General features: G+C 39.0%; 1 protein-coding gene across 2 annotated transcripts; it reads left to right on the top strand.

Moving 5' to 3' along the window:
* On the top strand, positions 1-12,943 carry rad54l (RAD54 like). 2 transcript variants are annotated; one of them, XM_029430252.1, is made up of 18 exons: positions 2-597; positions 720-803; positions 2,041-2,151; positions 2,259-2,319; positions 2,407-2,542; positions 2,909-2,978; positions 3,075-3,363; positions 4,826-4,950; positions 5,035-5,185; positions 5,276-5,402; positions 6,142-6,216; positions 6,659-6,789; positions 6,981-7,091; positions 10,411-10,534; positions 10,623-10,701; positions 10,781-10,960; positions 11,176-11,339; positions 12,620-12,943. In XM_029430252.1, exons 1-18 carry the CDS (start codon positions 547-549, stop codon positions 12,819-12,821), a joined length of 2,271 nt encoding a protein of 756 aa, XP_029286112.1. In that variant the 5' UTR covers positions 2-546; the 3' UTR covers positions 12,822-12,943. The 2 variants fall into 2 exon arrangements, with proteins under 2 accessions (XP_029286114.1, XP_029286112.1); XM_029430254.1 differs by lacking the exon at positions 720-803 and having other exon boundaries at positions 1-597; positions 12,620-12,821.
* Positions 12,944-13,787: the final 844 nt, after the last annotated feature.

Here is a 13,787-nt window from a genome sequence, read left to right as displayed (position 1 = left end):
CAGGGACAGAGTGATAATGATGAGCGTGAAGTGAGCTAGAGGAGCAGTGTTAATACTTACTTAGTTTGCAGTGCACATGCAAAAGCACGATGATTTAACTGGAGTTGTGTACTGAACTTAAAGAAGAGAAACTGAAACTTAAGTATCGATCTTATCACGCAAGTATTGATCGATACCGATACCAACGTCGATATTTTAGATCGATCCGCCCACCAACGCAGCAGTCGGTTTGACCTTTCAGGCTTGCCGTAGTGTTGTGCAACATTTAGCGCCAAGTTTACTACCAACCGGAGGAAAACTAGAAAAATGTTGACCAAACGAGGGGGATGTCAAACTAATGCGATTATAAAACTTAAATGGGACCAACATCACCTTAGTCGACTATACTAACTCGCTGATAACAATTATCTGTTAAGTGTGTGGCCTGTAGGTAGTATTTTAAAGTCAGAGCAAAACACCAGCACAGACATGAGCGCCGATGCTGTGGAAACGAAGCAGATAGAACCGCTAGCTGCTTCTGGGTAACTAGGAGTACGTTAGCGTTACATGCTAGCAACACGGGCAGGTCTCAACATAACAGCCACGCCGAGGAAAATGGTAAGCAAGCCGAATTATTCTTACTTATTTCCATTTTGCTACAGACTACATTTGGGTGTTGACTACCAATTTGAATTATTTAAAACCTAATCCTCATCGTAAAAAAAAAATCATAATTCCAGAGAAGGAGTCTTGCTCCCAGTCAGGTTGCTAAACGGAAGCAGACAGGAGATTCCTGTGATGATTTTGACTGGACATGTAGAACTGTAAGTAAATAAGCATGGCTATTATACATTCAAAGCTGTTACATTCAGAGTTGACTGCAAAGCAACCCTATTATTGCGTCCTCTGTATGGACTTGAGATACCTTAAACCAGGGGTGTCAAACTCATTTTAGTTCAGGGGCCACATACAACACAATTTGATCTCAAGTGGGTAAAATCATAGCATAATAACCTATATGACAACTCCAAATGTTTCCCTTCGTTTTAGTGCAAAAAAGTACAAGTGCATTCTGAAAATGTTCAAACTTAATTTTTTTACAAAACATTATCAACAACCTGAAATTTCTTAAGAAAAAAAGGTACAATTTCAGCAATAGTATTAGTTTATCATTTCAAATCAAATGTATTTATATAGTCCAATATCACAAATGACACATTTGTCTCAGTGTGCTTTACAGGATACGACACCCTCTGTCCTTAGACCCTCGCACCACACAAGGAAAAACTTCCTAAAAGAAAATGTACACATGTGCGTTACAACTTACAGATCACAGTGTATCTACAAAGGCTTTTACTTTATGATCAAAACAACTCATTTTTACACTTTGCAAAGTCATCCCGCGGGCCGGATTGGACCCTCTGGCGGGCCGGTTTTGGTCCGCGGGCCGCATGTTTGACACCCCTGCCTTAAACTATATTATGGAGAGACCTGTTTGTCAAACTCTGTCAATACATTTGGCCATTAAATGCTTTCTTTTTTATTGACATATGCACAGATCTTCCATAACATGTCTTCCAACACTCCTTTAATTGTGATGTTTCTTTTATGGAGTTTTTCCTTGTGTGGTGTGAGGGTCTAAGGACAGAGGGTGTTGTATGCTGTACAGTCTGTAAAGCACACTGAGACAAATGTGTCATTTGTAATATTGGGCTGTATAAATACATTTGATTTGATCTTCTGAACCATAAGCAATCACTCTTAGATGCAGGTTCTATGTTCTTTTCTAGAAAGAGTAACTTTGAGAACTGTAGAAGTGTCATTTGAAACACTTAATCTCAGAATCACTCAACATATTTGACATTAGTTTCTTAAATAAAAGTTTTTACATAATAGTCCAACATGTGTGGTATGTGTCATTTATGGATAAGCCAATAGATGTTTTGCTGGAGATGTATGGTACTAGATGTTTTTCAAGGAAAACAATTTAGTGAGTGAAACACTATAATGAAAGAGCATTGGTGCGGTTGAAATTGAAAAGTGTGTAATGCTTTTTCACAGGAGAAAAGAAGAAGAAGTGATAATGAGATAAGAGAAAGCCACATTTCTCCCTTCAGAAAGCCTCTGACACAGCTGAACAAACAGCCTGCATTTATGGATGGTGACAAACATGTAAGTTTTGTTGAGTACTATCAAACTTAATCTTTGGATACATTTTGTGTGTGAATACAGAATGGCTGTAATTTGATAACTTTACTTGTTTAAAATCATTTATACAGGAGGCATTTATTCGAAGTATCCTCTCCAAGCCATTTAAAATTCCTATTCAAAATTACACAGGTAACAGTTTTCTTGTCACGATGGCTTCATGTCTAGTTCAATAGGTAAATATTTACTTAGACTGTTCTCCTGTTGACTTACCTACAGGCTCGCTGGGAATCCGGGCACTTGGTCTAAAGCGTGCCGGAGTAAGGAAAGCACTTCACGATCCCTTCGCAGAAGATGCTTTGGTTCTTTATGAACCCCAAACTCTGAGCGCTCATAACCTGATCAAAGCTGACAAGTAGGTTGAAAACACATGGGACTCTTCCTCCAATAAATAATCTTTTACTTGGTCTCCAGTGAAATGGTTAGAGTTTTAGTTAAAAGCTGCACAAGTCAAGTTAATGATTGAAATTATAAACTATTCTCTCCAGACAGCACTCAATTTCTGCAGGTTGCAAAAAAAGTTGCAATAATTAATGGTATTATTTAGTGAGCAGCAGTGACAGTCCTCTTTTTATTCTGATCAGATATATAGATTTGTAGACATAAACTGTGCCTTGTGCAGCTTTTAGAAAACACCTCATAGCCTTTACTGCCATTGCTATATCAGTGCCAGTGCTGGGAGTTCTTGTAATAAAAAAATATATATCTTTGTCCTCTCCAGAGAAAAACTACCAGTCCATGTTGTTGTGGATCCAATTTTAGGAAAAGTACTCAGACCCCATCAGAGGGAGGTAAACACAAGATTATTTCTTTCTTAACTTTACTCACAGTTACTGGACCATATGTTTTTTGTTTTAGATTAAAGATTCTGTCTTAAATTTCTTGAGGGGGTGAAGTTCCTGTGGGAGTGTGTGACGGGAAGACGCATCTCCGGATCGTACGGCTGCATCATGGCTGATGAGATGGGACTGGGTAAGACTTTGCAGTGTATCGCCCTCATGTGGACCCTGCTACGCCAAAGCCCTGATGCTAAGCCAGAGATAGACAAGGTCATTGTGGTTTCACCGTCAAGTCTGGTACGCAACTGGTACAATGAAATAGGAAAGTGGCTGGGAGGACGCCTCTCACCAGTGGCCATCGACGGAGGTTCAAAGGAAGAGATCGATAGAAAACTAGGTAATTTACCCCTCCCCTCTGGCACTTCATGAATATCCACAGCAGGATTTATGGAAATCTGGTCATAAATCTATTTCTTTCTTTAACATTTCACATTTAATCAGCCGGGGGCACCATAACCTTATCCTTTTAATGTCACGTCTCTATTTTGTCTTTGTAATAGTCTTTGGCATACTGAAATGCCCAAACACGACTTCAAATGAATGAGAATGTTGCTCTGTGCCTGTCTGCTAACATGTTCACCCAAATGACTTAATGCAGCGATTCTACAGTATGTCAGATGTTGTGTTTTCAGCTTGTTCTGCTGGCCCCCAGTGGCAAGAGAAATCAATTAATGCAGCCTTAAGGCCCTGTCACACATATCCGTATGACAGAAACGTATGCCGGCGCATACGAAATATTGGCAATACGTTGATATAAATGAAGGGTATGTTGTGATCGTTTGAAGGACGCAGACGATACGGTGAACACGCCAGACATACGGCCCTGTCACACAGTTCCGTATGGCAGAAACATGCCGGCGTACATGCCGGCGTCAAAATTTGTCAGAGTCCAAATACGTCCAACTTTTCCACAGCGGTGTTGTAGCTGATGTATACATAACAAATTATTATACTTATGTCAAACCTATTGATGGCGTATCACTTACTTATAAAAACGTATCAGAGCGTCTGGCCAACGGAGCTGGAAAAGTGCCATCTGGTTCTCGTCATGCTGATGAATTCACGTACTGTATTTACGTTTATTTATTTAAGTATTCACCTACGTATTCCGTATTCACGTATGTCTAACATCACGTAACGTCTGCATATCGTATGAAGCACACGTCGGTTACGTCCGGTAATTTTGAACATGTTCAAAACATCAGCGTTCAACAACGCACCCCAGCGTAACACAGTGAGCTCTTAACGAATACTACTTATACATTACCTTATATCAATGTAAACCAGCATGTTGCCGATATTTTGTATACGCCATATTTTTGTAAACGTTATGCATTTGTTGGGTATTCGTCTGATACATTTTGTATTAGTAAGTGATGCAATATCAATAGGTTAGACATGCTGTATATGTTCACTTTTCCGATTCGATGAAAAGTTGGACGTATTTGGACTTTTTCGTATGCGCCGGCATACGTTTCTGTCATACGGATATGTGTGACTGGGCCATTAAAGATGGATAGATTTCAATGTCACAAAATGACAGTATGATTGTTGACCATTTTGATGCAGAAAGACAGCCTAAAACAAAAAGTTGGCCAGTTATCCAATAGAATTAGAAAAATATACCATCCACACTCAAATTGTGGCTAAAATGCAGGGTACTTGCACAATATTAGGTTTTAAAAGTGTGGATTTGTTTTCAGGTGAATTATGTGAACTAAAATATATCCTTTTGAAAATATTGTTTGAATTTTATTAATTGTCTGATTAATAATTTGTTTGTTTTCTGTGATTTCTAGTGAACTTCATTTCGCAACATGGTTTGAGAGTACCAACCCCGATCCTGATAATTTCATATGAGACATTTCGACTGCACGCTGCGGTTCTGCACAAGGGCAAAGTTGGACTTGTAATCTGTGACGAGGTATTTAATGTCATCCATTATACTTCAGAGTTGTCGAGGACTGCTGACACAATGACGTTACATTAATAGTTGTGTGTGCTGTAGGGTCATAGGCTAAAGAACTCTGACAACCAGACATACCAGGCGCTAAACGCCATGAGTGCCCAGAGGAGAGTGCTGATATCAGGCACTCCTATCCAGAACGACCTGCTGGAGTACTTCAGCTTGGTCCACTTTGTTAATGCTGGGATCCTTGGTAAGTAACTCCACACACAAACCCTTAAACACATTTGGGTTATCTCTGCTGTTTGTCCTGAACCTATTTATTTATTTACCTCGATACCAGGTACAGCCCAGGAGTTTAAAAAGCGATTTGAGCTTCCCATTCTCAAGGGTCGAGATGCAGATACCAGTGAGAAAGACAGACAGACAGGAGAAGAGAAACTAAAGGAGCTGATCAGCATCGTCAACAGGTGGGCTCAAAGCACTTATGCAGGGTGTTTTATTCTTGTATAAAAAATATTTTCCTTCATTTTTTTCTGTAATTTAAAGTTTTTTATACACAAAAAACAAACAAGGTAGGCATGGCAGACCAAAACCAGATGGTCAAAATAAAAAAGAGTGTTTAGGGCGATTCTATGATGTATACGTTAGTTTATTTGTCAGGTCAATTTGCCGAGAAATTGTGTCTGTTTGTTTGGTTTAAAATCAGTTGCCAATTGTTTTCCAGAAAATTAACTCTCTGATTATCAATGTTTTATAAAATTCAAAAAGATTTTATTGATAGAACAGACTCCTACTTTAGAATGCTACAGATTATTGGCTGACACATTGGTGTATCACTGTGTCATCAAACGTTTTGCCTCTTCTGCTTATTTATTAATTTATTATTATTATTATTATTATTATTATTATTATTATTTTTATTCTGCCTCTCGTCCTATAGTTCAATGCTATATTAATAACGTGTTATTCTAATACATAAAACATTTAAGAACAGAAAAGGGAACAAAAACATTCAATAATGGGAAAAAAAACATTTGACATTATTGTATAAAAAAACTATTTGTGCAGCAAGCATTCTCCAAACAAATCTCATATTTTATGTTTGCATCATATTTGTTGCTTATACTTCAGACAACATTTGTTGTTGAAAATGTTTTGTTTGTATTTCACGGTGTTTGTAATACTGACCATGTTCTGCCTCAACAGGTGCTTGATAAGGAGAACATCTGACATCTTGTCTAAATATCTTCCTGTGAAAATCGAGCAGGTTGTGTGTTGCAGGTATGTTCATTCATTGGGTTTCTGGTAAAAGATAGAGAAGTTGAAGCAAAATAGGTGAATGTTTAAGAGATGTTTGTCTTATTTGTGGCATGAACATAGACTTAAGCATTGGGAATTACAACAATCTTTCATACATATCTCTACCAATATCACAATTATCATTTGTCCAATCCTTTACTTCAAGTAGAAACATGCTTTTTCAGACCAAAAACCTTTTTGTTTATTTACCAAATTAAGCCTCATTTTCAAAAAGATTAGTTTATAATGCTGTCTTAAGACCTTTCTTTAAATTGAGCTGACGGAAATATGGCTACAGATACATTTCAGCCAGTTCTCAAAACGTATTGAGCATCCATACACGCTATTCTCAATGTTCTATGCATTGTAATACGTTTATATAATTTTGAAGACTTCCATTTACATAATGACTGTTTCCCTGCAGGCTGACTCCTCTGCAGTCAGAGCTCTATAAGCGCTTCCTGAGACAGGCAAAGCCCATTGAGACATTACAACAGGGCAAAATAAGTGTCTCCTCCCTGTCTTCCATCACATCACTCAAGAAACTGTGCAATCGTAAGTGCTTACACAAGATATAACACGCACTGTAAAATGTTGCATCTGTGAACATTATGGTGATCACCCGGAAAGACTAGCAGAAACAGAACCCCCTTGTTTAACTACTTGTCTTTTATGGCATCAGCCATATAGTATTCATATGCTTATTCAGAATCATCCTCAATACTAACCACTGTTCTGGTTCCCAGACCCGGCTCTCATCTACGAGAAGTGTGTGGAGAGTGAAGAGGGCTTTGAGGGTGCGCTGGATCTGTTCCCTCCTGGCTACAGCACTAAAGCTGTGGAGCCTCAGCTCTCTGGTAAGAACATGTCAAATACAGTTCAGTACACCTCTGATGATGATGATAAAAAAAAAGCAATACAAATACACGGCACAGCTGTGGCTCAGGAGGTAGAGTGGTCGTCGGTGGGTCTGTGGGGTCTGTGTTCGATCCCCAGCCCCTACAGTCGGCATGTCAAAGTGTCTTTGGGCAAGATACTGAACCCCACATTGCTCCCGATGGCCAATGGTGTGTGTGAATGGTTATCACTACCGACGCGCTGATGTGCACCTTGCGCCTCTGACTCTGTGTGAATGCTGACATGTGTTGTAAAGTGCTTTGAGTTATCAAAAAAAAGTGCTTTATAAAAGCAGTCCATTTACCATTCCTGCTGACTCACTTTCTACAATAACAAAATGTGATATAATAACTGGGAAGATTCTGAACACCAGCTTAGAAAATTGATACTGCTTGTATCATCATTACATTAATTTTAGTAGAAGTTATCAATTATTGTGTATGCAGTTGGGGTGGGGGAGCTGATGGGCAAACCTTGGATGGATGGTTCTGTCTCTGGGTAGGACATGTGGACAGGTCTGTTTGACTCATTCACAACCTGTCAAAGGTTCAAATAAACAACTTTACAGGATCTTACAATGGTTTTGTGTGTTTAGTCCATTTTTATTACCAACCTTTTCCCGGCTGCCTTTGGTCTCCAGTCATTTAATGTTTTTACATGTTTTGTGAACAGATTATCAAACAAGATACAGAACTTTGGCCAGAGCCAGGCAAGCTGTTTCCCCATGCTGACAGTTGTTATGTGTAGCTAGGCTAACCATGCCCTGAGTTCAGCTTTGTACGTAAAGTCCAACTGAAATGAAATAGAATTTATTTTTTGTTTTACAACATTCATATCTGCTTGTAAATAATGTTACCAGGTACCAGTCAGCTGAACTCAAACACAGTCACACCGCTCCATAAAGAAAGCAAATGACAGTATTTCCCAAAATATTGAACTATTCCTTTAAGTTCCGGCTTTGCTAAAGTATTGTCTATGAGATGATACTGGAGTGTCCCAGTGATTAACATCTGTGGTCCACTATTTCACAGACTGAAGCTGTCTTCTAAATAACATTTTAAATGGATAAATGTTTGGTTAGTGTTCTAAAAAGCCTTTTGTCCAGCAACAAATTGAACTAATGAAGAATGTGTTTTAAATGTGGTCAAAATTAAAATGGTTAAAGTTGCTATAATCAATATTGTTATATGAAATCAAATGTATTTGTATAGCCCAATATCACAAATTATACATTTGTCTCAGTGTGCTTTACAGACTGTACAGGTTACGACACCCTCTGTCCTTAGACCCTCGCATCGCACAAGGAAAAACTTCCTAAAAGAAACCCCATAATTAAAGGGGGAAAAATGGAAGAAACCTCAGGGAGAGACTGAGGAGGGATCCCTCTCCCAGGACGGACAGACGTGCAATAGATGTCGTATGTACAGGATAAACAACATAGTACAAATGCAACATTTGACAGAAATGATGTTGTGTTGAAAAAGAGAAAGTTTGGATGAATCCAGGAAAATGTCAAAAAGGCTTCCTGGTGTCCAGCAGGACCAGGGCAGCAGGTGCAGCCACGATTCCTGATCCTGACGTAAATTTATCAGTGGCAACCTGCCACATGAGACACAGAAACTCCGGGGATGATGCCCCGGATGATGAGTTGGTAACATACATTTACATAAATGCATACAGATAGAGAGGGAGAGGAGGAGAGAGGAAGAGAAGGAAGAGAGCAGGGAGGTGTCCCCCGGCAGTCTAAGCCTATAGCAGCATAACTAGGGGCTGATCCAGGGCAAATCTGAGCCAGCCCTAACTAAGCTTTATCAAAAAGGAACGTCTTTAGCCTACTCTTAAATGTGGAGAGTGTGTCTGTCTCCCGAACACAAACTGGAAGCTGGTTCCACTGGAGAGGAGCTTGATAGCTGAAGGCTCTGGCTCCCATTGTACTCTTAGAGACTCTAGGAACCACAAGTAACCCTGCAGTCTGGGAGCGTAATGCTCTAGTTGGTTTATAAGGTACTATGAGATCTTTAAGATATGCTGGAGCCTGACCATTAATTGATTTGTAAGTCAGGAGAAGGATTTTGAATTCTATTCTGTATTTTACCGGGAGCCAGTGCAGAGCAGCTAATACAGGAGTAATATGATCCCGTTTCCTTGTTCTAGTCAATACACGTGCCGCTGCATTTTGGATCAACTGAAGAGTCTTAAGCAACTTTTTGGGACAACCTGATAACAATGAGTTGCAGTAATCCAGCCTTGAAGTAAGAAATGCATGGACTAGTTTTTCTGCATCATTTTGAGACAGGATGTGTCTTATTTTTGCAATGTTACGTAGATGAAAGAAGGCAGTCCTTGAGATTTGTTTTATGTGGGAGTTAAACGACAGATCTTGATCAAAGATGACGCCAAGATTCCTTACAGTGGTGCTGGAGGCCAAATTAATGCCATCCAGAGCTTCTATGTCATTAGAAAATGCGTTTCAAAGGCGTTTAGGGCCAAGTATAATAACTTCAGTTTTGTCTGTGTTTAACATCAAAAAGTTGCTAGACATCCAAGTGTTTATGTCCTTAAGGCATGCTTGAAGTTTAGCCAATTGATTGGTTTCATCTGGTTTAATTGATAGATATAATTGGGTATCATCCGCATAACAATGAAAGTTTATAGAGTGGTTCCTTATAATATTGCCCAAAGGAAGCATATATAAGGTGAATAGAATCGGTCCAAGTACAGAACCCTGCGGAACTCCAAGACTGACTTTGGCTGTCTTGGAGGATTTATCGTTAACGCATACAAATTGATATTAACAACTAGTCATGTGACAATTATCATCAACTCTGCAGTTCCCCTCAACCCTGTGGTTTTGGTGCAGTGTCAGCACTCTCCTCAGCCATGACAAGCCCACTGAACACTACATCATTGAGCTGTCAGAGCCTAGCTGGTGAACATAGTGGAGCATTCAGCACCTAAAGAGTCAGATATTAGACCAAAACCTGAGCTAAAAGGAGAGTGAATGATGTCAGGTGAACTTCAACACAACTCCAAATGAAGGCTCATGTTGCTACGTGGCTGCTTGATGTGTAAACGAGCAGCCGTTTTTAAGTTCGCCTTACTAACTTATAAAGTGATAATATGTCAGTCTTATGTTCACAGCTTGTTTCCGCTGCCTCAGAGTGAACATACTAATCAGTTATTGTCTGTTTGATAATTGTGGTGCATCTCTCTAACATGAACTGAATAAAGTATTTCAACTTTCTATTTATGGGTAAGAAATCTCTTCCTTTCTTCCAGGGAAAATGTTGGTTCTTGACTACATTCTGGCAATGACGAGGACTACTACTAGTGACAAGGTGGTGCTCGTCTCCAACTACACTCAAACATTGGACCTCTTTGAAAAGCTTTGCAGATCTAGAAGGTGCCTTTTGGAAAACCAAAATATAATATCTGTATTATATGATTTGTCAGTTAAAGTAAGCAACAACCCTCCTCTTGGTCTTTTACAGATACCTCTATGTTCGACTGGATGGCACAATGACCATTAAGAAAAGGGCCAAGATTGTAGAAAGATTTAACAGTCCATCTGTGAGTTGAACACTCCGTTTTAAACAACACTGAGCTGTGCAAAGCAGTTGAACAACATCTGAATCCATCTGTTTCTCAGAATCCAGAGTTCATCTTCATGTTGAGCAGCAAGGCTGGTGGATGTGGCCTGAATCTGATTGGTGCTAATCGCTTGGTTATGTTTGATCCTGACTGGAACCCAGCAAATGACGAGCAGGCGATGGCACGGGTGTGGAGGGACGGCCAGAAAAAGACCTGCTACATCTACAGACTGCTCTCTGTAAGTTTAACACAGCTCACAAAATGCAGACGCAACATAAAACAGACTACCACCACTGCTTAATGACTTAATTTTAGGTTTTAAGTAATACACATGGATATTTTCACATGGATAAATGACTTTTTTCTACTGATTTTAATTATTTAACAAAGGCCTCATATAGATGTGTCAGAAAGCTGTAGACATGGTTTCAACAGTGACTTGTGTGTTGACAGGCGGGGACGATCGAGGAGAAGATCCTACAGAGGCAGGCCCATAAGAAAGCCCTTAGCAGCTGTGTGGTAGATGAGGAGCAGGACGTGGAGCGTCACTTCTCTCTGGGCGAACTCCGAGACCTCTTCACTCTGAACGAGGAGACCACCAGCGACACACATGACAGGTACATGACAGAGACAGTACACACGTATTATTTTCTCTCAAATATATTTTTAATGCTCAACTTGTAAAAGTGTGTGAAACTACCTTTTCGGGATACATCAAATCTGTACTAAAAAACCCTGGATCATACTAAAAATTGTAAATTAACATAATTGTTGATATCATTGATACAGGTTAGTAAGGAAACCTTTAAATTACAAGTCACATTCCAGGGGCCTGATGCATAACACGGTGTAAATTCACGACTAAAACTGTGTGTGCTCACAAAGACATAGATATGAATATGCATTCCTTTCATTAGATTTATAAAACTGTACATATGCATAGTTTTGTTTTATAAATCTCAATCATTCCTTCTTTATGTCTAGCACTGTTCTGATGACATGTCATATGCAGCTGTACTATTTAATATTTTCAAATTGTTTAGAAAATATGTGTTGCTCTAATACACTACAGGCACTGCTTAATGTCTTTTTGTCTGCTGTCTTGAGCTCCACAGTGTGAATGTTTTCTTTTAGCTCTTATGTAACATTTTTGTGAATGAAATTTGCCCACAAACAGTGGTATAGGTTCCCCTATATTGCAATTTTAGGGGTATTGATTATATTAATGATAAATTCTCATCTCCTTATGAACAGGTGGCATTCATCAGGCTGAAATCCAGTTAAGAGTGTTTGGTAAATCTCACTTGGAACACTCTTGCATGAGGTCCAGTGTTTTATTATTATATTACGTCGTCTCTCACCTTATCATATGACCCACAGCTGGCTCTAGAAAAACAAGTGCACGCTGGTGTGAAGTCTGTGTTAGGTGCCCACACTCTCATCAAACATTATTTCACAGTTTATACATGGTTTTTGTGCGTGACTATTGTTTATACTCTGGCCCTTAGTCGTTTTCACTTTATCATACATAATAATGTATAAGGCCATGTTTAGGCTGCTAGCCAAAATCTGTTTTTTTGGCATATCCAGATCCAGTGGATCCAGTCTGGACACTAAAAACACATGGGATGGGATTTGCGATTGCGATTGTTTTTAGGGCGAAATGATGGACCTCCTTTTCTCATGCATTGGAAAGCTGTGTCACCAGCGTAGCTACGTAGTTACTGTCGTTACCACAGCAAGCCATTCAGATAGGTCCTAATCCTCTTTTTTGTTTTACTTGCAAATAACAATCTGATTTCAGAAACTAATTGAATTTGCCTTCAGTCTGATCGTGGCCATAATCTTTGTAATGTATTGAATCAGCCTCTCTTCCTCCCTCTTGTGGTATTGTTAGGTTTCGCTGTCGCCGCTGTGTCAATGGCAGGGAGGTTCGGCCTCCTGCAGATGACTCTGACTGTACCAGTGACCTTTCCCAGTGGAACCACTGCTACGACAAGAAGGGCCTGAGGGACCAAGTGTTAAAAGCCTCATGGGACGCTGCTGTCTCCTTCGTCTTCCACCAGCGCTCTCATGAGGACCAGAAGGGTGTAGTATAGCAGGAGGAACACAAAAATCACATGACCACATGTACTGTGTACATGTACAATGTTTGTCCTGATATTTATTTGTTATTCTGTTTGTTTGTTTTTTATTAAAAGAAAAGGAGAATGATCAGTAATCTTTCCCTCATGAATCCAGTAACTTCTTCACATAAGTAATACTTACAGACACTGAGATCACTGTGTTGGGTGGAGGTCAAGGGAAGGTGTCTTCTGTGCTACAGTAAGAGCTGATTCTCACCTGTCTGTGACTAACAGCCCATTGTGAGATGTTTTGATGCTTTAGTTTCCCTACAGCCATATGGAAGCAGCTGTATATAGATGTACATTCCATCTTGCACATTATAATAGCACAATGCACAAAAATACCAGTGCATTCAAGTAGAGGTGACTGGTGGTGCCAATGTGAGGAAGGAGGACAACCTCACATGTGTACATGCGTGCCAATGCAGTTGTGTCAGTAATTAATGTATATTGGGTTTATCACATAGTTAGTTTTTATATATATATATATATATATATATATATATATATATATATATATATATATATATATATATATATATATATATATATATATATATATATATATATATATATATATATATATATATATATATATATATTACTAACTATGTGATAAACCCTATATACATTAATTACTGACACAACTGCATTGGCACGCATGTACATCATTTTATAAAATAAAAAAACATACATTTGCAATATACCACTGGATACGTCCTTAACCTGTAAGATTGTATGTTTCCTACACTTGAGTTTTTCATTGCGCAAACAATAAAGACATGTATAAAGAATCAGTATTTAACATTCAAATCTAGGCCTAAAAAAAATAGGACTAATAAAATTGGAGTTGTGAAAGTTCCAGAGTTCAACCCTTTAGATTGGGAAAGAATCAGCAAGTTTATCAGGGGAAATAAAGAGGAAATAGTGTTGACTACT

The sequence above is a fragment of the Cottoperca gobio genome, chromosome 4 (assembly GCF_900634415.1).
Source record: "Cottoperca gobio chromosome 4, fCotGob3.1, whole genome shotgun sequence".
Taxonomy (NCBI): Eukaryota; Metazoa; Chordata; class Actinopteri; order Perciformes; family Bovichtidae; genus Cottoperca; species Cottoperca gobio.
The sequence above is the reverse complement of the archived record's forward strand: the minus strand, read 5'-3'. Positions and strand labels throughout refer to the sequence as shown.